Genomic DNA, 22,976 nt, shown 5'->3' with positions numbered 1-22,976 from the left:
TATATATATATATATATATAAGACGACCGTCTGGACTGTATGAAACCGTGTAGCTACAGGCGTCCTCGCACCCGAGTGATGTAGTAGCCGGGATATACCTAATCAGCTGCCACTCGAGGTTAGTCCGTTCTTACGTCGCCCATGTTAACTTATGGACTAAGGACCTCCTTCCATTCCCACACATGAACTACTCCCCTCTACGTGAAGATGAGTGTCACGGAATATCAGGATGGACCAAGCCTGGCGTAGCTTATCCACAGTCATACTTTACCAAATTTAATATTCAAAAATATATATATAAGAGACGTTCCTCCATGGAACGCTCGTTCAAATTCCATAATCGTATAATCATTTAATCTAGTGTTCACACCTCTTAATATTTCATATTCATCACATTTTCATTCTATGTTCCACTCTCTTAATAAAACGAACGTTCAACTCTCGGAAGGAAGAGGACGAACGTTAAAACCAGATTTAGCGGGACCCAGTAATGATCAAAAAGACTCTAGAATAATAAGACCCTTTTTCAGAATATTTTAAGTACCAAGAGGTCAGGTTGACTCAACTTGTACGAAGATACATCAAGATAAATACTTAACTACATTATGAACTTTTTGTTTAAAAGGGGAGGCTACCAGTTAATGACCGAACGCGCCAACATTCATTTACTAAGTATTTTGGACGAACGCGACTTACGTTCGTTAAGGAATCAAAAATAAGAACGAGCGTTCGGTTTAAGACCGAACGCTACATTAAAGCGAACGCTAGGCAGATGACCGAGCACCAATCATGACGAACGCTTGGTATAAGACCGAGCGCTATTTAGGACGAACGCTTCGGTATAAGACCGAGCACTATTTAGGACGAACGCTTCGGTATAAGACCGAGCGCTATTTAGGACGAACGCTTCGGTATAAGACCGAGCGCTATTTAGGACGAACGCTTCGGTATAAGACCGAGCGCTAATTTGAACGAACGTTCGGTATAAGACCGAACGTTACGTATTTTAAAGTTTATGGTATTTATATATAGCTGAGCTGAAACGAACGCTCAGACATTCAAATGGGGACGCTCGTTCTCGAGCGGAGTTATTTCCAAATGAAAGAATTCCAGTCTAAGTTATTTCCAGGAAAAACCGAACGGTATAAGACCGTACGGTGACGAGCGTATTTTATCATAGGAAGAGTTTATCATATCCAGATTTTTTCCAACTTTCTTAACTTTAACATTTCTCATACGATACATACTTTATAATTTCATATCCACATTAATTTACATACTATACAGCTTTCTTCACATTAATAAATCCAACTATACTATAGTCATACATCTTTCATACGAGTCCAATTCAACATGCATTTCAACCAACAGAAAACATATTCATACAGCACAACAGGGTTCGTTCATGCAGATCCAGAACAGCACATATACATATATTTCATACAGACAACCCAGATCATGCCTTCATAAAATCATACAAGTATAAATTAAATATATAAGCTTCCCTTACCTGGATCTGTGAACGAACGTACTAAACACTTTTCGTCTAACTAAGTTCCTTTCTACCCTTACGTTCCACTCTTCTTTAACTAATTTCAAACATTCAATAAGCCAAAAGAGACTCAGACGGGATAACAGTATGCAACCGAAGCTGGGTTTGCATGTATCAGAAAAACGGACGGATAGGCCTAAGGAAACTTACCAGTTTTAGAACTCAGGTTTGTTCGGTTCGAAGTGAAGCTTGAGACGCTGGAAGTTCTTCTATGGTTTCTGAAATGGGATCGAAGAAGAGAAAGGGTGAGCTCTGGTAGAGAGAATGGGAGTTTCTAGAGAGAAGGAGGAGGAAGATGGAAGATCAGATTTTTGGAAAGAGAGTGCATGCAGAGGAGAGTGGAGTGTTTTTCTGAAAAACCCAGTTTTGCTCCACAGTCGAGAACGAACGTCCACTCCTCGTCAGCCACGTGCATTCCACTAACGCTTTCCAGACTCCTTTAGTAGTGGCACCTGGCGTTCGTTAGTGAACTGTCGTGCTCTCCAAGGGACACGCACTGCACTGCGTTCCCCACTCCAAACTCCATGCAGCGTGACACCTGGCGTCCGCTGTTGGAATGCTTCTTCCTGCTGCTGCCACGTACGCTGTTGAGGTGTCTCGTTCTCCAGCTGCCACGCGTACTCCAGCGTACGTTATTTTTCAGGGTCTTACACGTTATTTAAAATACATTGTTTTTGTTGCATTTTAATTTTACAATCGTGGGAAATTATAAAATGTGTTGGAAATTATAGTCATGATATAATCGTGTAGATTTTCCACATTTACATGTGAATATAGTTTTGCTGCTAAATATATTCGCATTTTTTTCTATTTAAAAACATGTTTTGACTTTTAATTTTTTTTTTGTAATTTTTATTTTAATTCTTATTATTTTATTCTTTTCTATGAAAAATTATTCTCCGAAACATATGTGATCATTAGCTTTAAGTTCTTATGAGATATTTTTTACATCGACTAATTAGTGTAATTTAACCTTCACAATTTTTTTATTTGGTGTAATTCTTACATAAATAAATCTTCTAAAGAAATTAAGGGTGTGCTAAACTAACTTAGCCATACATATAAATACTTGAAAAATAAGAAAAAAAGGATATATCATCTCTCTAAGTTATGCACAACTTAAAAATAATAATATAAAAAATTAAAAAAAATTAAATTAACTTATGAGTAAACTAATAATTTCAAGAAACAAATTAATTTTAACTTTCTTTTCTCTGATTTTTTTAGTGAAGTACTTACGAAAAAATTTATCGAAATATACTTAAATAAAAGTAACTTGGTTATTCGAAAGGAATAAAAGGGAGAGTGAAAGATAGATGCTCTTTGTCTGCCTCAACTATCATCTTCTAGGAACTTCATGGAAACGAATATCATCATTAGTGTAGCTCTTGGCTAAAAAACTTACTTGGAGTAACATAAAATTGATTCTTTTATATATCTTGGACCTTTACCATTGATGGTCCAACTTATCTTTATTTTTTATAGAAAGTAAAATAAGTGTTAGATATTTCAAACTCTAGGTAACCAACTTGTATCGTATCGCTTCAATTAATATATTTTTTTTTTGTGATATATAATTTTTCTTTTTAAGAAGAGATAATAAATGCTAAAAGTTTAAATTATATTATTTAAAATTTTCCATTCTTTCATATTTAATAGTTGGTATTGTCATCTTCTTCTTTTATATGAGAACGTATTTGTTAGAAGAAGAATTCATCTAAGTCAACTCTAAGTCTATATTTACATTAAATTTTTTCTTCCACTTCCTCTAGTTATTTTTGTAATTATCCTAGACTTTTACAATTTAATATTGAGAATTTTTTTTTATTGACTGGATTCTTTATTGAAGATATCATATTCTTAGAATTCAACTCATTACTATTTGGAAGACAAACAATTATTGTATAAGTTGAACATATAGTCCAGAAATTATTTAGAATAGTTTATGCACTGCATGTGTTTGATTAACCATCGATCATATGAGTCAATACGTATTCAGTCTATATATATCCATACCAGAATGATATCATATTAACTAAGACAACATCTTAATGACTAGGTAATTAATTAAAGGTAATATATAAAACATTTATGATATTATATAGAGTTAATTAAGGTAATTAATCATATAAACTAAGCCCATTGAAAAGTGAAGACTTATAATCATGGTATAAATAACAAATATATACAAGACAAATTAATTATGGTTCCTTCATTATTGTATTTAATATTGTCTAATGTTTGACTCCCTTAAGTGTAAGAATATCTTTTACAAACACATCTCATTTGACTTGGAAGGAACAATTACTTAGATTAGTTAGATGTTTCAGAAAGATTAGTGATTGGTTGTGACAGTGTATGAAAAGTTTAAGGTTGTCTTTATAATATATATTCATTTAATATATAGATTTATGTTGATTGTTAAATAACTAATTGTTGATAGTTTAAATTTCAATTATTGGAATTATTCTTATGATGATTTTGGTATATAAATGTAATTTTGATCGTACCAATAGGTTAGAAATAATTTAGATTACATATTAGAATAGGTAAAGAGGGTTAGTTCAATTTTGAGAAATGGTTAGTACACTCTACTAGTTTTATTATTCTATTAATGATGCTAAAAGTAATAACTAAAGTAGTGTTACTATGATGATGAGTATATGTATTTAATGAGTTGGAGAGATACTATTGGGATATGTGTAAGTATTAAGTTAAAGGATTTTATGAGATAAATGACTCAAATAGATAAATTGAGAATCAATCAAAATTTCTGACCTTAAATTTGGAAGTGAAGTGTCACTTATACTTTTAAAAAATTGGTAAGGAATTACCTTGTCCTAAAAGGTTGTTAATGAAAAACCAATTAGCATAACATGTAGTTTCTATTTGTGGTTGTATTCATGTTATATATGATAATATCTATTTTGGATTTGAGAAGCAATGATTCTATAAGTACCCACTTGAGAGGAAACTCTCATAAATATTTAGAATGTTTATATATTTCTTATACTTTTAGTTTTAGTTGTATATATTTTAATTATATATTATACATGTCCATTTGGATATTCAAATGAAGAATCTATGTGTTTTAATGAAGCTAAAACTACAAAATTTTGAGGTGTTAGACTTTTAGAATTGAAATTCAATGATAATTTATAAAAAAATATTTCTACCATACTGAATTTAACTTGGCCATTTCACTTGTTGATATAGATAATATCAAATAAAATCCTCACATATACAAAGATGACGAAGTAAATTATAACAACCATTTGAGTCAAATTCAGAATCAATTGTTCTTAAATATGCATAAAGGACCCAAACAATCAAAATGAAAAATTTTAAATATAAAAGAGTAAAACAATTAGTATTATTAGTATTCTCAAAGGATATTTTATATTATGAAAATAAAATTACAAGAAGATACTGCTTAATAGTGACGCAAAGAATGCTCTTTCTATATCAAATTATTCCTTCATTTGAAAAAGAGATTCATTATTCTCTCGCTTTAAATTCGTATGTATATGAGAAGAAAATGCTTAATAGCGACGCAAAGAATGTTCTTCACACTCACCAAAAGAAATGAGCAGGAATATATATAAAGAGATATATTGAGATATGTTTTAACAACTTTTCTCTTATAAAGACCTATAGTAAGAAAAATAAAATAATATACTTTTTATAAGTAGAGAGAATTTCCACGAATTAGTTAATACATAAATCAATTTTAGCTTAACAACTCACCTTTTTATAACTCTTATAGAAAATATTTTCCCGATACATTTTATTGAAACTTTATTTTTATAGAAGCTTCTACCCACAAAACACTTAAAAAAAAATCAAATTAATTTCTAGATAAACTAATTTTTTAAAAACGCTCTTATTTAAAATTTTGAAAACATCACTTTAATTTATATGTAAGCTAATTTAATTTATACAAAAAATTATTTCCTTTTTAATTTCTCTCTCTTTAAAAGTCTATAACAAAAACTAATTCTATCTTATTTGCACTCCAATGTGTGGAACAAAAATATATACTTACACATCTATTTACAGTGTAACACACACACACACACACACACATATATATATATATATATATATATATATTACTTGTTAAATATATTTTACATTATTGATGTTTTTTTTCTTTTAAAATTGATTTATTTGTTTTAGTTTTAATAAAAACTAAATATATAAAAACGTTGTGACAATTTTAAAATTTTTACAAATTTAAGAAAACTAAAGCATATGGATATGTTTCGGTTGGAACAGAAATTTATAAGTTCACCAAAATTTTAAAAGTACTATTTGTTTTTTGTTTTAGTTAAGAGAGATATATGGTTTGGTTATTAATGACCAAAACTAATACTATTTTTATGTTTCGGTTGTTAAGGAATGCGTTTTAATTCATGACTATAATAATACGTTAAAAAATAAAATTTAAGTTTAAGTTAATTATATAAGATTGGATTTTAAGATGAGATTTGTATCTAGCTATATATTATAAATTCTCAGTTCTTTAAGTTATATACTATAAATTCTCCTTAAGTTCTAGCGTGAAATCTCCAATAATTAATATAGTTTATAAAATGATATACATTTATTAATCAATTATACATTTTATCATTTATTTTATATCCTAATTGAAAGTCATGTTTTAATATGTCTAATAGTCTTATACTTTTAAAAGACATGGCAAGACAATTTAAAGATGCCTTACTCTTTTAACTCTCTAAAGTCCAAAATGAAAAATGCAAAATTAGATAATAATTCGTATGCAGTAATTCATTCTAACGTATTATCCCAACAAATTTAAAACCATAGAAGTTATATAATAAACACAATGACTAACAAAATAATTTATACATATATATATATATATATATATATATATATATATATATATATATATATATATATATATATATATATATATATATATATATATATATATATATATATATATATACCGATAATTAGTATGTTAACAAAATTCAATATTAAATCATCCACCAAAATTGTACATGTTAGATGTAAGGACATAATTGTAAGCTCTTGTTCAAGTACAATATAACGCGTTTATAACATAGAATTAGAATGAAACTTTGATTTTCCATGCAAAGGCTTTATATAAACAATAGCTCTGTGGCCGAAGTAAGCTGCTTATGAACTTCTCATCTCTCTAACAACCAATTCAAAACCCTACATCGCATACAAATTGTAGTTAATTACCTAAATAAGGAAATTATTGGTTAATGATTAAATAAGATTTTTTCCATCTCTCAATTTTTTTCAGATTTTTTTACATCAATATTTAATAAATATGTAAATATAAGTATAACAAGTTATTTTTGTACTATTATATTAAGGGTGTTGACAGATTAATTTCCAGAAAGCTATATCAATATATATATATTATCATATTTGAATAATTATATGTAAATACCATTAGTTTAACATTAATAAATTGCTTTCATAACTAAATTAATCTATTTTTAAATGTTGAGCATAAAAAAGAAGCATTTAATTCAATAAGATTAATTTTGAAGTTACAAAAAGCTATTTAACCTTACATTGTTTTAGTTTATTCCTATATTCGAAAAAATATTACCTTTTATTTATATTAGGTAAAACTTTTCATTCTAATATATGCTTTTTTTACTATCTTTTCATAGTCTTTTAAATTTGGACTATAAGAACTAAAAGAGATTGAAATTGATATGTGTATATATAAAAGAAATTTAAAACATATATAGATTCTAAATAAAAATAAAACTATGTATATAAACTAAAATAAATTATTTTTAATTATATAAACTAAAAATAAAAATTATCCTTTTTTTATATTCATATTATTTTTAATCTTTTTATCAATTTAAAATGTCACATTAAAATACTTCAGACTTAACTACTTTTTTTAGTCTTATTATTTATTATATTTTGCTTAATTTGGTATTATAATATTAACCAAAAAAGGTAATCAATTTTTAATTAACTTTAAAATGCAATAATATTTCATTAAAAGGAGAGACTTATTACATCTTAAAGATCAATTTATTATGTTTTAAAAACTAAAAGACTTTACTAAGTATTTTACTAATAAAAATATTAAATTGAACAAAATACACAAATCATATAAAATATAATTAATCCAAAATATTAAAATTGTACATATGAGAACTAAAAAGAATTAAAATGCATGTATATATATAGAAACTAAAATAAATGCATGTAGAGAAAGTGAAAGGTGAAATTTGTAGACTAATAATAATTATGATTATGATCCAAAAGAAAATTAATTGTACCTTGTGCCATGGAACTAGCATTGATCATAGGACTATTCCTTTCTGGTTGAAGGGGTGATCTTTGTGGTGAAGGTCTTTCTAGCTTCATAGAAGCTTCAAATTTCTTGTGATTGGTACCTACACATACACTTTCTCCATGCAGCAACAATGGCTTTGTGTCATAGATCTCTGACATGGGGTCACTATCCATTGATGGTGGTGAAATCTGAACCTTGTGATCCCCTTTGAAAGGGTCCTCTTCAGGGCTAATGCATGATGAAGCTGTTCCCAAATCTTGAAGCCTGAGATCATCATTCCAAATCAATGGACTCTTCCCACTTCCACTGTAGGGGCAAACTCTCTTCTTTCCCTCAAACACACTCTCACTGTTCGATGCCATAAACCCTTCAAGTTCTTCACTACCACCACCACCACCGTATAAGTTCAGATCTTGAAAAGAAGGGTAATTCAGAGAACAGAATTCTTTCATCACACCCATCTCAGTGCTTCCTTGACCTGCTGATCCCACACCCTTCATGCCTGTGCCCATGTTTTCACGAGCAAGTGTGTGATAAGCCTTCTCCAATATACTTTGCATGTATTTTCCTTGTGCCTCAATCCTCAGCTGAAGGTTTTTCTGAACCTGACAAATCATCATTAATACACCTAAACCCATGTTAAACATGATGTTACAAGCCTAATCAGACACAAGGATTTTTTTTTTTATATCAGATCCATCATGAACTAAGTCATGTGCACTCACCACGACTTCAAAATTATCAGGATTCCATTCTTCATGAATTTATAAAAAAGCGAAGCAAGACAATTTCAGTATTAATATTAATTTTTGAAAAATAAAACTGACGATTTTACTTACACAGAAATTTGTGTGAAGTCTTTATAACTTTGTTTTTAAATTCGTCATGAGTCACGATTTAGTTTATAATTAGTAATATTTTTCCGACATTTCCATTTTCGTAATATTTGCATAGATTTGTCCCATATATGTAAAGAAAACCAGAAACATGAGTTTATTTCAAGGTTTATTGTTTTTCTCATGTATATGTTTCATCTTTGTATTTCAAACTAGTCTGTTTAACTGAAAAGTAAAACCTAACTGTGTTTAAATCCTTGGATTTTTCAAGCACATGATTACATATGGACTTTAAAGTGTAATGTTTACCTCTAGTTGTTCGTGCAGTCTTCTCTGCACTTCCATTTGCATCCTACATATTGCATCCAACAAACCAGTTAAAGAAAATCAAAAGAAAAACTCAGTGCATGTCATAGATATTTGTAGAAACAATCTGAGTTTAGATATAACAAATGTTTTTTCTTCTACAATAAACAAAAATCAGTTCTTTTTTCGAAGAATAAGTTAAGTCAGACACACAGATAAATGTATTAATAAACGAAAAAGGTATATCAGTAAATTGAAATAATATAGAAGATGGTGGAAAACTAATTCTCTTCAAGTTTTTTTTATTGTGTTATGGATTTAACAGAAGTGAAATATGCATACTCGTTCATGTTGCGACCAATCATGGCAGAAGAGGAGCCAATATTTCGTTGAAGTTCTAAAGCAGAAGCTGCAGTGATATGAATAAGTATAATAAACTTCATGAAGTGTAGACAAATTAAGAGATTAAGGAAAGTGATGAACTAGAAAATAGAAATTAATTAAGTAATTAACAACCTCTCATGCCATCCTTGATAGAGTGTTCATTGAAATCCTTGTGGGGCTGTTTTCCAAGTCTGAATTTCTACGAATTTCAGAGAAGAAAAGGAAAAGGGAAAAAGGAAAAAAGAGAGGCAACAAGATACCAGGAAATCCAGTGTCACAAAAATGTTCCAAAATGAAAAATAAAAAAGCAAAATTGAATATGGCTAGTGTTCAAACCTGAAGGTGGCTCTTGAGATGATAAAGGGTGAGACCCTTCACACCCATAACCCTCATGATTGTCTTAGGAGTGGCCTCTGAAAATCACACAACACAAAAGAGAGTCTATGAGCGAAGCAACACCAGCATCTCCATGCATGTATCAGGACAATTTCTGATGTTCCATGTAATAAAAAACTTGTGTCTGATTTTCAAACGTTTATATATTATGAATTGATGTTCTTTCTAATCTATGAGGCACTTTAAAAAATTAAGAAAAAGAAAAAGGGGTGTTAAAAAGAGTACTGTCAGGTCCTCCAAGCTGAGCAACAGCATCAACAAAGCGTTCATGGAGTTCAACAGTCCAACGAAGACGTGGTTTAGGGTCTGTGGTGAGAACAAGGCCTGAGTCTCCTTGAACACACATGGGTCTGTCATTGGAATTCATAGTGGAAGGCTTCTTGGGAGGGAACATTCTATCCATTATTTCTCTGATGAGAGAAGAAAACTGAGAAGAATACAAAGAAATTGAAGAACAAATTCGATGAATATGGTGCGTTTTGATTGAAGAGGAAATGAAGATGTGAAAGCCTTTGGCTATAGCTGCTGCATACACACCTCTTCTAAAGTGTAGAGAATAAGGGAAGAGCTACCTTGCTTAAAAAGAATGTATTAAATAAAAAAGATTTGTTTTTTTCTTCTTTTAATGTTAAAAAAGAATAAAGCATTCCTATTCTAACATGCAAACCCTTCCTTTGTAAAAAGTCACACAGTCTCTTTCTATCTCATTCCACCCTTTCATTACTATTAAATCATTTCTAACACCAATCATATCATTTATATAATTATTCATTTTTTATGTTATAATGTATATAATATATATAGAGACAGTGAGAGAGATTAATCAAGATTCTTAAGGCTTTATTACAAGAAAAATGAGCCTAAAATAAAATAAAAATAGTAACCCTCATATTTAAAAAATTATTAATGAACACTTCATTTTTCATTATAGTTTTTGATATTAACTTTTAATTTAATTTACTAAGAGAGTTTATTGTATCAAGTTTCTAACATTTTTTTAAATATATTTTTTTGTAATAAATAATGAACACGATTTTCATCTTTCAATATATATATATATATATATATATATATATATATATATATATATATATATATATATATATATATATATATATATATATAATTCTCAATTTTGTTATGCTTTGACAATGGACAGTATGGAATTTGTAGTAGTAGATCTTTACATATTGAATTGTACATTGGGCATAAGGCATAACCTCAGCATTTGATCGTTCATGTTTGCATGGTCGTTTCGTGGTACGACAACCTTTTCAGCATAATCATTAGTATGAAACTATCAACAACACCTTAGATAGCGTTCTCATTCTGCAAAATGTGTTTACGTCTTCTAAAAATACTAGAGCTAATTATCTCACTATTTTTTTTTCTCTTTTATTCTATTAAGATTGCTCTAAAAGTAAAAACCTATTAATATTAAAATAGAAAAAATTAGTAGTTCTAACAATATTTATCGATCTGTTGAAGAAATTTATCAAGAAGATACAATAATAATAATAAATGAGACCATATCTAGATTAGACATACAGTATATAAATATTAAAAAACATGTAAAAGATTGTATCAATCACTAACTACCCATGAGAATCTTGTGCCTAATTTGTCAATGTTCTTCCCATTCTTTTCGGCTATTCAAGATATGAAAACACTGATTTAAAATCTAACATCATAGAATTGATTTCATAATTTTGTATATAACTTAGTAGTTAAATAGTTTAGATAATCTACAATGGTGTTTATATATATATATATATATATATATATATATATATATATATATATATATATATATATATATATATATATATATATATATATATATATATATATATATATATAATCAGGAACGTATATGTACTTTAACATCTCAGTAAGCTGATATCTCAAAGTACACAAATCATGTAATGATATTTAATTACATGAAACAAATATTTTGAAGAAAAAATATTTTCCTAAAATATATATAATGATTTGGGGACAAATTATGAATTTATGCTATACTTGGTATTATTTGAAGATGTAAATATTGTCACTGCAATCATATGGAGGAGTTCTAGATATAAAGCATTATAAGATTCAATCCCTTACAACTTTTGTGTTGCTCAAGTTTCCCTTCCATTCATCTTAAATAGTGTATACACATTATAATAAATTTCAAATTCAATTTACATACATTAAGAAATGATGCTGATAAATATTTAAAAGAAAACAGAAAGAAAAAAAAAATGGGGTGATTCTTCCAAATCGAATGAGAATAAATGCTTTCTTTTTTGACAATCAAAGGAAGATTCTTTCCAAATCGAAAAGTATGAAAGTTAATGATACACAATTTGCTTATATAACAATGTTATTGGAAAACCGTCCCTATAAAAATTGTTCCCACGGTTGTAAATCCAAGTGATTAGTAGCATGTTTTGATTAGTTTGTCTGTTCTTAAGGATTGCTAATAAAGAAAAAAGATAAAAAAAAAATTGATTCTTTTACAAGTTAAAATTTACTTGTGTATAACCTACTTTATAGAAATTATTTCGTATAACTTATTTCAAATTTTTAATTTTTTCAAAATTCAAAATTTTAGTCTAAGAAAAGTTAATTTTAATTTTTTTTCATTTTTTTTTCCTTGTAGAGGTTCTTGTAGAAAACTTTGTCTCAACATATTCATGCACTTGTTAGATTTGCTTTTGTATTCGTCCGCTCCTTCTTTATTATTAACGTCTCAATATGTCTCTCTTTAAATATAAAGTTCCTTCATTAGGTAACTATATTAACCCAATATTTTCTTTTTCGGAAATAGAGAGAAAAGGAAGAGGTAAGAAAGTTACGTTCAGATTGTTTGGGAAGAAAGATGAAAAAAAAATATATTACTTGAAAAGACGTTAACGATGCTTCCTAGTGTATATAACGATTTTTGAGCATTGATCGATAAAGTTATAGTTGAAAAATAAATAATTTTAAGATGGTTCAAACAATCATGATACGGACATCAAGAAATTATTCAAAAATTAAAGAGTAATTGTAAACTCAAATGATAATAAAGTAAGTTATGTATAACTTATTGAAGGTAAAACCTTATACATTTAATGGATCGAAAGTCAAGTCTTACAAAGAATGACGAGTAAAAAGGACTATAACACATCACATGACACTGAGACTATGTTAGTGAAGGACAATAGTACCTTGCTCATGAGATGAGGTAAATAAAGGTCAATTTAATAAAGTGTTTTTTTTTTATGAGATGGATGTCATAAGACATACATGTTACTCATGATGGGTCATTTATTCACCTAGAGTTAGAACATTGATAGAGGAAAAAAGAAAATAAAAGAGCAACTAGCGGTCAAAACTAAGAAGCAAATCAAGGAGAAGGAAAAAGTAGAAACCATTCTAGAAACTTAGTAGATATCAACTGTATGTGGACTTCAAAACTGCTAAGGGTAGTTTTAGGAAGTTATATGTAACTTGTTCAAATGTGACTTTAAATCTTGTAAATGTTCTAGGAGGGTTAGAAAATATAAATAAGTTTATTTTGTATTTTACGATATGACAAATTGTGAAACAATACATATATTCTAAGAAACATTATAAACAGGAAAAATGACTAATCTAAAGTTGGTTGTTGTAATTTGGGTCACTGTTTTCGTTGATTTTTGTTGATAGGGACAACAATGTGATAGCTGAACCCAATCCCTGTTATGTTGTTTTTGATGATGACAACATATTAATAGAAACAATGCATGAAGGTTGTCATGTCACAACAGAAAATTGTTTTTGTATTGTGTTATACATATGTGAATGTGTATATGCTTACCGTGATAAATGAATATACTATGACAAATGCATATGTTGGACATACTGTGTTTTTTATGTATACTACTGTGTTTATGATGTGATTATATTTGCGTATGCACACTGTATGTTTCTGTGTAATGAAAACAACATGCACAAAAGCATATCTGCATGACATAATCGATTACAGTGTTGTAATAATCAATTAAAATCATCAGACAACTTATGTTTTGAATTATGCCAAAACAACTAGTTTGAATCGATTACATTAGTTGTTAAATCAATTAAAAGTCGTATGTTTGCTTATATCATTTTCAAATGTGATGTGATGAGTTTTTGGGAAGAAAAAGTTTTCAAAATTCTTTTAAGTGATAAGCTTAATCAATTACATATTTGGTGTATTCAATTAAGTCAGTTATCTTTTGAAAATGGTTTTCAGCTTAGTCAAAATGCTATAACGGCCATATTTTTAAATATGTTTGACTAACATTAAATGCAAATTGATTACACTAATTGAGCATTCAATTAAGAGCTAAGTTTGTTGTAATGTTGTTACATCTGTTTAATACAACCGATTACATAAGTATAGTAATCGATTATTTTGTGTCAAAAATGATAAAAACTATATATTTACGCATTGCTTGAATTTCTGTAACAATTGTTGATCAATTGTAAATTGTCATATCTGATATTCTGTGTGAGAAACATGTTATACAGGTTGAACAAAAGCTCCAAGAATCAAGAACGCGAAGAATTTGAAGAATCTTGAGGAATTCTTGAGAGGCAATTGACTGGACTGTATTGGTTGGTCACTTTAGCATGACTGAAGGTGCATCTGTTTTGACCAGGAGAAGATTTTGCAATCTTTGATTTGTTGTTTCCCTGGACGTGCGCGTCAGGAAGAAGAGTGAGAAACTCTTGACTTGGAGAGGGGATTCTCAAAAGGTTTCTGCAACAAGGACAAGGGGTTCTGTGTTTGCAGGTGTATTTTGTTGTATATTTGATTGAGAGTTTGTAAGGTGTTTACATTTGAGTGTGCTCTATAAAGCCTTGAATGTAATACTCTGATCATTATAGTGAAATACTCTCCAATCTAAGGTTGATTGGGAGGGTGACTAGATATAGGTATTGAGGCCGAACCAGGATAAAAATTGTGTTTGATTTTCTATCCTTATCTCTTTACATTTCTAGTTTCATTGCATACATATTTGCTTACTGCACAAGAAATATTTCAAGATCATTCTATTTTGCAAAAAAGATTTAAAAAGTGCATGTTTTTATAAAACACCAATTCATCCCCCTCTTCGTGTTGAGAAACAAGGTTCATTAATTCTAACATTTTTTGTTACAAGTTCCTTTATTTTTCTTGATAATTTACCTTTCGCAATTTACTTTAATGTTTTTGTTACTTTATTGGAACTTCTTCTATCAACACATTTATCACCACTTTAAGTTCTTACCACCTTTACATTATACTTCATTCATTGTTATTATGCTTCCATTTCAATCGTTATCAAAAAACCAAAAAAAAAAAACAAAAACACGAACTGATTATGCATAAGATTCTCATTGAAATTCAAGTAGAAGGAGATCAAATTCATTAAGTGATGAAGTGAAATTGGTTCAAGAAATTAGTAACCTTTACGTCAAATTACTCCTTTTCATCGACACTTAAACGTGAAAACACCCTAATTATACTGAAAAATGAGTGTTTGTTAACCTTGTGGAAGAAGAGCTCACATCAAATTGATTTAGATGTGAACAATAATAGGAAATCGATCAATACTATTCCTTGAGAAACATGAAAAAATATGTCTATGATTTGATACAAAACCATTTGTCGTATATACTTTAAAAAATAATTTTATTGTTAACCATGGTTGTAAATGTCCCTAAACGATGACATCTTTTGTACATAATCATCACCAAATTCACTTTAGAGTTTAAAAAAATTGGAAATAAAGGTGTTAATAAGATGATAATTTTGGTTTCAATTGTCATAGGTGTTATATATTATAAGAAATTTTGTAACTATTGACAAAATTTTATTGATGAAAAAGAACTCATCGATAAATTTATATCAATTGTTCTAAAAATAATTATTCCTAACAAATATTTCTGTCGAGAATAGATCCACCAATAAATTTAGTTTTGTCAAAAAGTTTCATCAATAATTTACAAATTTTATTATTATAAATAATTATTTCATTTAATAATAGATTGGTCAATAAAATATGTTGGAAATTGGATGTTTTAATATCATGTCGGTAAATTTTGTCAATAAAATAAATACGAAAGCTTTTGCCTTTTTTATTTTGACCATTTCATAATAAAATCTGTCAATAACTGAATTATTTTAAAAGCCAAATTGCAAAATAGATGCCAAATTTTTTACTAAAGAAAAAAAGCCAAATTGCAATAATTACCTATGAATAATTACCTATGGATGTAAGGTTGCCAATAATTACCAGTAGGTTTGATTGTAGGTAAATGTTGACAATTTTTTCTATTCCTCGCTCAAAGCAGCAAACCAAGTGCCCAGCGGTCACGCGAAGAGCATTATTTGAGCACGTGTATTTGTGCACTTTCAAACTTTTAGCACATGTAAAATGCCTCTTCCATGTGGCATATGATCCATAATCTACAACTGATCATCAGTTGAGTAGGTAGCTCGAGCATAGGTACTGAAATCACTATAAATTCAATCTTCCCTCATTGTAATCTCACTTTTTGGATGCTTATAGAGTTATGTTGTAGAGATTACTCTAGCCACCTCTTTCCTGAAAAGTCATCTTCCTTTTGATACTCCCTCTGCCCCTCTAGCTTCCTTCCATAGTTGGTAGGCCGTCTGAGTTAGAACCACCACCATAAATACCTTAAATCCTCCATTCAACCATTCATTTCCATAATCTGCCGCACATGAACTCTGTTCCTCCTTCCTTGGTGTCGTGCTCACTGGAGGACATGACCATCCTAGCCTCTGGATCGTGTCATCATGTGATAATCTGAGTCAGGCTGCTGTCCAAGTAGTGAGTTAAGTACCATTTTGTTCATTTCGTGTTGTTAAGAGCTACCTTCTTTGTCTTTGTTCTGTTCGGGTAATGTTCCATTGGTTCATTGTTGCTCAATAAGGTTTTGTGTGAGTAAATAATTGTTTTCCAGCTTTGAGTTTTGTGTTTCATCATTTTTAATCAGTGCAATTTTCTTGGTTGAGTCTTTAATTTTCCAAATCCTATTCTGTTTTGTCTAGTATTGTTATTTTGCTTATTCTGTCATTCAATTCTGGTTGTGCTTCTGACTTGAATCTGCATTTTTGTATTTCTGTTATGATCTGGCCGCGTGTTCAATATCTGTACACCATATGAGCTATGACAAATTCATTGTGAGCTCGGGTGCAAGATAAGTGGCATCAGTCTAACATGTCAAGCATTGCTGAGTTATGTAATTTGTTTTAGGAATTTTAAGTTGTTTACAAATTTCAAATACGTTTCTGAGAATCAATTGTGAGTTAGTAGCAAGTGCAAACCACATAAGCCATGAAATGCTTAAGCATGCTTGGTTGCAATTGTGAATACAACATAAATTTTTGATTTAGCAGTTGGCCGAGCTGCAGCTTCTTAGTTTGAGTCAAATTTTTGGTTTTTAATATGGTTTAGAAATTAAATTCATTGTTGAACATCTTGAGTTACATTCTTATAGTCTTTGTCAAGTTTTAATTGCTATTTCAGAGTCCATTTGAATAATCAAAGTCCATTCGATTCCTTGCACTTAAAATTTGACGGTGAAGTTGAGTTAATTTTCTTGCATAAGGGGTTGGACAAGTCAAATTTTGTAGTGTTGTGTTTTTTCACCCAATTTCTATGCAAACAAGTTTGTTTTGATGTTATAGACATGCTGATGTAATAAAATTCGAGATACCACAGTCCTTATGCAATTTCACTTTCCAAACCACCAATTTTAATTCCATTTTTGAAAGCAAGTTGTTGATTCAAGTTTTGAATGTTCAAATTGGGCATCTTAATGAGATTTGGATTGTAGCAAGAGCTAGGTATTATCATACTTAAATCAGAAACAACAAACAAAAGAACATATAATCAGTTTCAAAAGGTAAAGTAGACTTGTACAATCCTTTCCGAAATTGTTAGTATAGGAATTCAGATTTTCATACCAAAATTGGATTTCTTTAAGGACATTTTATCGAACAGTTTTGGGAAACTTCATAATTTGCATTTGTTTGAGGTTCTGTTTCGACTTGATGTCTTTTATGTCTTTTCTAATGCATCCTAGAACCTATCCTAGGTCCATTTGAGTGCCTAACAGTTTCATAACCCATTTTATTTCTTATCTCAATTTTTGGACCTCTAAGTGCCAAACTGTTTGATAAATTGGTCTTGTCAATCTGTGCTTTATTGTGTGCTGCTTTGGAATGTGAATTGGTTTTAATCCAGTGGAAGTTGTGGTATTGTGATGTCCTTGTGGTGCAATCTACTCAGAGACTTACTCCAACTACAGTAGTCTATTAGGAAGTGGAGTAGTGGAACAACGTGAAGGTGTTGTCATGGGTTTTGCAAATCAGTTTTCCAGCAGGTGGGATATACCTTGAAGATTATAGGTTCTGTTTGGGGAGAGTTACACCACACAAAGGTCCTCTAGATTGTGAGACTTGGTGGTTGTTTTTGGCCTGCTTCCTTGAATCGAGAGAGACATCCTTTTCCTGCCAAATCTGCAGCAGCCTTTAGGTTAATTTTCTTGTTTAAATTTGTGTATCAAAAGGACTTTTTAAGTCAAGTGCTTGGAAGAATCCTTGATGTTCTTCCTACCCTTGATCGTTTGCTTGTAACTTACTATTTGTGAATTGAATTAGTCGGTGAATATGTCTTGAAACCAAAGTTTCAAGCCTCACAATAGGAGCTTACACTTAAAAGTTGCAATTGCTTGTTTACTCGTGTAGTTTGAATTAGAGTAAAAGCGGTTAAACTCCAAGTTTTTTCACAACTAGGGGTCCATGTTAGGTTCTTATGATTTTCTTTCTTTTGCTTTGTGTTTGGTTTTGGTAGAGTCAAATCTTTTGATTCCAAGGATAATTTTGATTTAAGGGAAACCAAATAAGTAACCTAATACACTTCTTGCAAGTTAAGACTTGGTACTTAAACAACCATATTTGGTTCACCTCTCTTACATGAGATTTGTCTTTTGGTGAAATCTAAAATTCCTTAAAACAAGAAAACTCTTAAAATCATAAGATGTCAAGGTGTCATTCCCCTAGGATTCGAGATTTTGAGGAACAACTTTCCCTTAAAGCCATTGTGAATAAAGTTAGGGAAATAGAACAAAAAATGAGTCAAGAAGAAGTAAATAGGGAGATGCAAAATGTGCTTATCCGAGATGAACTAAGAGTCATAAGAGAAGAACAAATCCATATTAAAGAGAAATCAAGGGGAGGTAAAACTGGGGAATCTAAATATGAAAGGGAGAGCCTAAGGTTGGGTATTACTATTATCAACCTTCTTCATCTAGAAGGCAAAGAAGGGAAATTCATTTCTCCCCCCTCCTAAAGAAGTCAAAGTAGATTGCCCCATTTCGATGGTAAGGATAATGTTGAGGTTTATCTAGATTGAGAAATGAAGGTGGAGCGAATTTTTGCTTGCCACTAAGTTAGTGAAGGGAGAAAAGTCTCATTGGCTACTCTTAGCTTTCAAGGGTATGCCATGTATTAGTGGACTTCCATAGTCTAAGAGAGGAGGTGCCACAATGACCCTCCCATTGAGTATTGGAATGATCTAAAATTTGTCCTTAGGAGGAGACTGATAACAGTTGAAAAACTGTTATTTTCATGCTTAAAATTGATACTAAAAGCAACATTTAACACTTAGAAACTAGCTTGAAATCATGCTTTTGGTCATATTTTTAGAAATAAGAGAGTTGGACAGGTTTCTACTTGATTTCAGTGTTTTATGCAGGTTTTAAGGTGAATTTGGTGAAAGAAGTGAAGAAGCATAGAGATGGAATCAGAAAAGAACTCAAAAAGTGCAAAAGGAGAAGTCTCAAGTACCGCTCAGCGGTAGTTTACCGCTGAGCGGCACTCAGGAACCCACGTTGGCTCCGCTGAGGGGTGAAAATGCCGCTGAGGGGGAAGAATCAACTCACGCACTTACCGCTGAGCGGCACTATTTTGGGCTTGGGCCTAATTTTCTGTAATTTTACGAATAGTATATAAGCTTTAGGTGTTCCTAGGGTTTGTATCTTTGGCTGAGACGAAGCAAACACTCTCTTTTCCACCCCTTGAAGGAAGATCTTGGATGCTCAGGCTACCTCCTCATCTTTCTAGGGTTCTATCTTTCTTTCATTCATTATTGTTCATCTAGTTTCACCATGAATATTGTGAACTAAACCTTGTATTGTTGTTGGGGAATCAATGTAGTCTTGTGAAACTCTCATATATGGAATTTGTTTTAACATCTTAATTTAAGACTTATGCTTTCTTTCATCATTAGTTAGGATTTTTCCTCTTTGCTTAACGCTTGCTTTGTTTAACTCATTCATTGCCATGATTATTGATTTTGTCGATATGGGAACGTACGGGGAAATCTAGATCCGGGGAATTTCTCCCAATAACATATTGGTTGCCTTTAAGCTTCTGCACTTCAGAATTAATTACTAGGAATGCTAGGAATTGTATGAACTCGTAATTAAGGATAGACCTTCTTGCAAGGTGTTTTAGAGAGTCACATTAGCAATAGATGAAAAGAATGATGAATTCCTAAAAGTATATGAGAGTGGATAAGATGAAATTGATAACCCCAACAACATACTCATCCATCTAATTCATTAAAGTGTTTGTATTCCTCTTTTCCATTGATCAAATTCATGCATACATGTTTAATTACTGTCTTTTGCATTTAAAACCTACAATCAATTGTTCACAAGTCTCAAATAATCAACAAATCATATAGCTAACTAGGCCGTGAGTCCTTTGGGAAAACGATACTTGGTCTTACCTAGTTTTATTACTTGATACGATTCGGTCACACTTGCCGATTGTTAAACAAGTTTGTGGCGCCGTTTTTCGGTGTTCATAAATTTGTCATCAGAGACACATTTCCTCTTATTATAATAGGGAACTCATGGACAAACTCCAAAGGCTTCAACAAAGGTCTCTGATTGTGGAAGAGTATAGACAAAGATGGATTAGGGTAATATGTGGATTAGGGTTGACTGAACAAAAATAATAAAAATTTCAATTTCTCTCCCAACTCTTTAAGTTGGTATCTGTTGACTCATTGGCAAGCGTACCAAATCGTATCAAGCAATATAAAATGGTAAGACCAAGTATCGTTTCCCAAGAGACTCGTGATACCAAACAATCGCATAATACCTTAACTAATTAAGACTAAAAAATGATTCCATTGAATGAAATTTGAATGCAATAAAAGTAAACATAATAACTTGAATGTAAAATTGATCTTTCGAAGCTAAAACAATAATGAATGAATGATATTGAGATGATATGAGATGATGATGTTGTTGGGGTTAGATTTCACCTACTTTACTTTCATGCATATTAGAACTCATCTTCTTCATTGGAATGTTAATGTCACTTACAAAATTACTTAAAGTCCGATCCCTCGACGTAAAAAGCCTAGCCTTAATTATTAGACCTCAATCCCTTGAATCCTTAATAACCAATTCCGCATTAAGAAAAGAAGCTCAAGACAACCAAACGTCCTATCCCTATCCCTAGGTAATATTCCCTTTGGGTGAAATCCTCCAGATCATGATTCATAAGATATTTCCTAATACTCAAATAAATCAAACATCAAGTCATGAGTGGCCAAAACAAGACAAGCATTACAAAAAAGAGAAAATCACTAACATTCAATGAAAGAAGCATAAAATATTTAAAACATTTTCAAATACATGAAAGTTTAGAGGTTACATCATTCCCCAACAACAAATGAATTTAGCCCTCCATAGTCATGGAGAATCTTGGCTTACAATGGAAGAATGTAAATGAGATGGAAACCCTAGAAAGAGAAAAGGAAAGCTCTCGCATGCTTAATCTTCCTCCAAAGGGTCGAAAATAGTGGTTATGTGCTTCAACCGTCAATACTATGTCTCTATTTCTTAATCACTGAATACATGTAATCGACTTTGGACTTAATTAAACCGATTGAAAATATCTGTTATGGACTTTCGGTTTTTGAAAATTTAAATTGGGCTTGATTGAATCATTGATTGTTCGCGCCCTTATATATATGTTTGTATGCTCTGAATCTGCTTCATAGTTGTGTCACACAAAACCCTTTCTGTATCAAAGTGTCTCTGCACATTCCACTACTTATGCAATGACCTCCTCATCTAAACGTATCAGGAAAGTTCCTCCATCTGAAAGAAATGCAAGTCCTTCTGGGGGGATTAGTGATAACACTACTAGAGAAAGGTTCATGGGTTGTAAAAGTGTAAAAGATGTTGCTCCACAAAAATCAATTGAGTTATCTTTGTTCAGAAATGAAGGATTTATTTTTCCAGAAAAACTTGAGCATCAAGGTCTATCTACCTTCTTTCAGATGAAGGGCGATTGCTATCCAGAACTTGTTGGAGTATTTTACAACAATATCAAAGTAGTTGATGGGAACATCCACTCACGCGTAAAATGAGTAAACATTGTTATCAACAATGATACTTGGCTACCGGTTGTTGGACTTAAGGATGAAGGACGCATGTCACACCTACCTATCTATCTGCAAAATAGGTGGACTAAAAAGACACAAATGTTTAAAGACTTTAGAGGTATCCAGGAAGGTACAGGAAGGAAAAAGGATTTCTACATAGGTGGTTGGATAAAGAAGAGAAAATCATCACATACATCATTGATTGGGTTTTGTTACCCGGAAGGTTTCATTATGATAAGTTGACATCAGAGGATCTATATATGCTAAATGTAATAATGTTCAGGATACCAAAAAATTGGGTAGTTGTGTTCAAGAAACATATCATTGATGTTGGTAACAATGACTGGTGTAATCTACCCTATGGTGTGTTCATAAGCAAAATTTTGTCTCTTAGTGAAATTGCTCTTACTGGTGAAAACAAAGATCACATGCAACATAACCAATCAAATTGGAAAGGTAACTCTAACATTCATTGGTTTGAAGAGAACTGCTCTAGGATGGATATTCAATGATGTACAGAGTCCATCCAAAGATCAAGATGAAGTACCTGATTCTGATAGTGAACAAATCTTACTATCTCCTAAGTTTGAGTTTGAAAAATTTGTGGTAAATAAGTTTGAGAAAGTCTCCAAGAAAGCTAGCATGATGAAGAAATTACTTATAAGAATGAATGAAAAAATGGACGAAATTATTAA

General features: G+C 30.8%; 1 protein-coding gene across 3 annotated transcripts; it reads right to left on the bottom strand.

The window, feature by feature from the left end:
• Positions 1-6,534: 6,534 nt before the first annotated feature.
• Positions 6,535-10,357, bottom strand: LOC124821011 (myb family transcription factor IPN2-like). Of its 3 annotated transcripts, XM_088099770.1 has the most exons (7): positions 10,028-10,356; positions 9,743-9,819; positions 9,539-9,605; positions 9,365-9,431; positions 9,026-9,068; positions 7,864-8,485; positions 6,535-6,760 (listed from the first exon to the last, which is right to left on the bottom strand). In XM_088099770.1, exons 1-7 carry the CDS (start codon positions 10,203-10,205, stop codon positions 6,753-6,755), a joined length of 1,062 nt encoding a protein of 353 aa, XP_087955896.1. In that variant the 5' UTR covers positions 10,206-10,356; the 3' UTR covers positions 6,535-6,752. The 3 variants fall into 3 exon arrangements, with proteins under 3 accessions (XP_087955896.1, XP_087955894.1, XP_087955893.1); XM_088099768.1 differs by lacking the exon at positions 6,535-6,760 and having other exon boundaries at positions 7,682-8,479; positions 10,028-10,357; XM_088099767.1 differs by lacking the exon at positions 6,535-6,760 and having other exon boundaries at positions 7,682-8,485.
• Positions 10,358-22,976: the final 12,619 nt, after the last annotated feature.

Source organism: Vigna umbellata, chromosome 9, assembly GCF_029865625.1.
Source record: "Vigna umbellata cultivar VRB3 chromosome 9, Vumbellata_1.0, whole genome shotgun sequence".
Lineage (NCBI taxonomy): Eukaryota > Viridiplantae > Streptophyta > Magnoliopsida > Fabales > Fabaceae > Vigna > Vigna umbellata.
The sequence above is the reverse complement of the archived record's forward strand: the minus strand, read 5'-3'. Positions and strand labels throughout refer to the sequence as shown.

Bases quoted from the DNA above. Each gene is read 5' to 3' on its own strand.
- LOC124821011 (XM_088099767.1), bottom strand. From the start codon at position 10,205: ATGGATAGAATGTTCCCTCCCAAGAAGCCTTCCACTATGAATTCCAAT. The intron at 9,606-9,742 runs GTTTGAACACTA...TGAAATTCGTAG, and splicing joins ATCTCAAGAGCCACCTTCAG to AAATTCAGACTTGGAAAACA. The intron at 9,432-9,538 runs GTTGTTAATTAC...ATATCACTGCAG, and splicing joins TATCAAGGATGGCATGAGAG to CTTCTGCTTTAGAACTTCAA.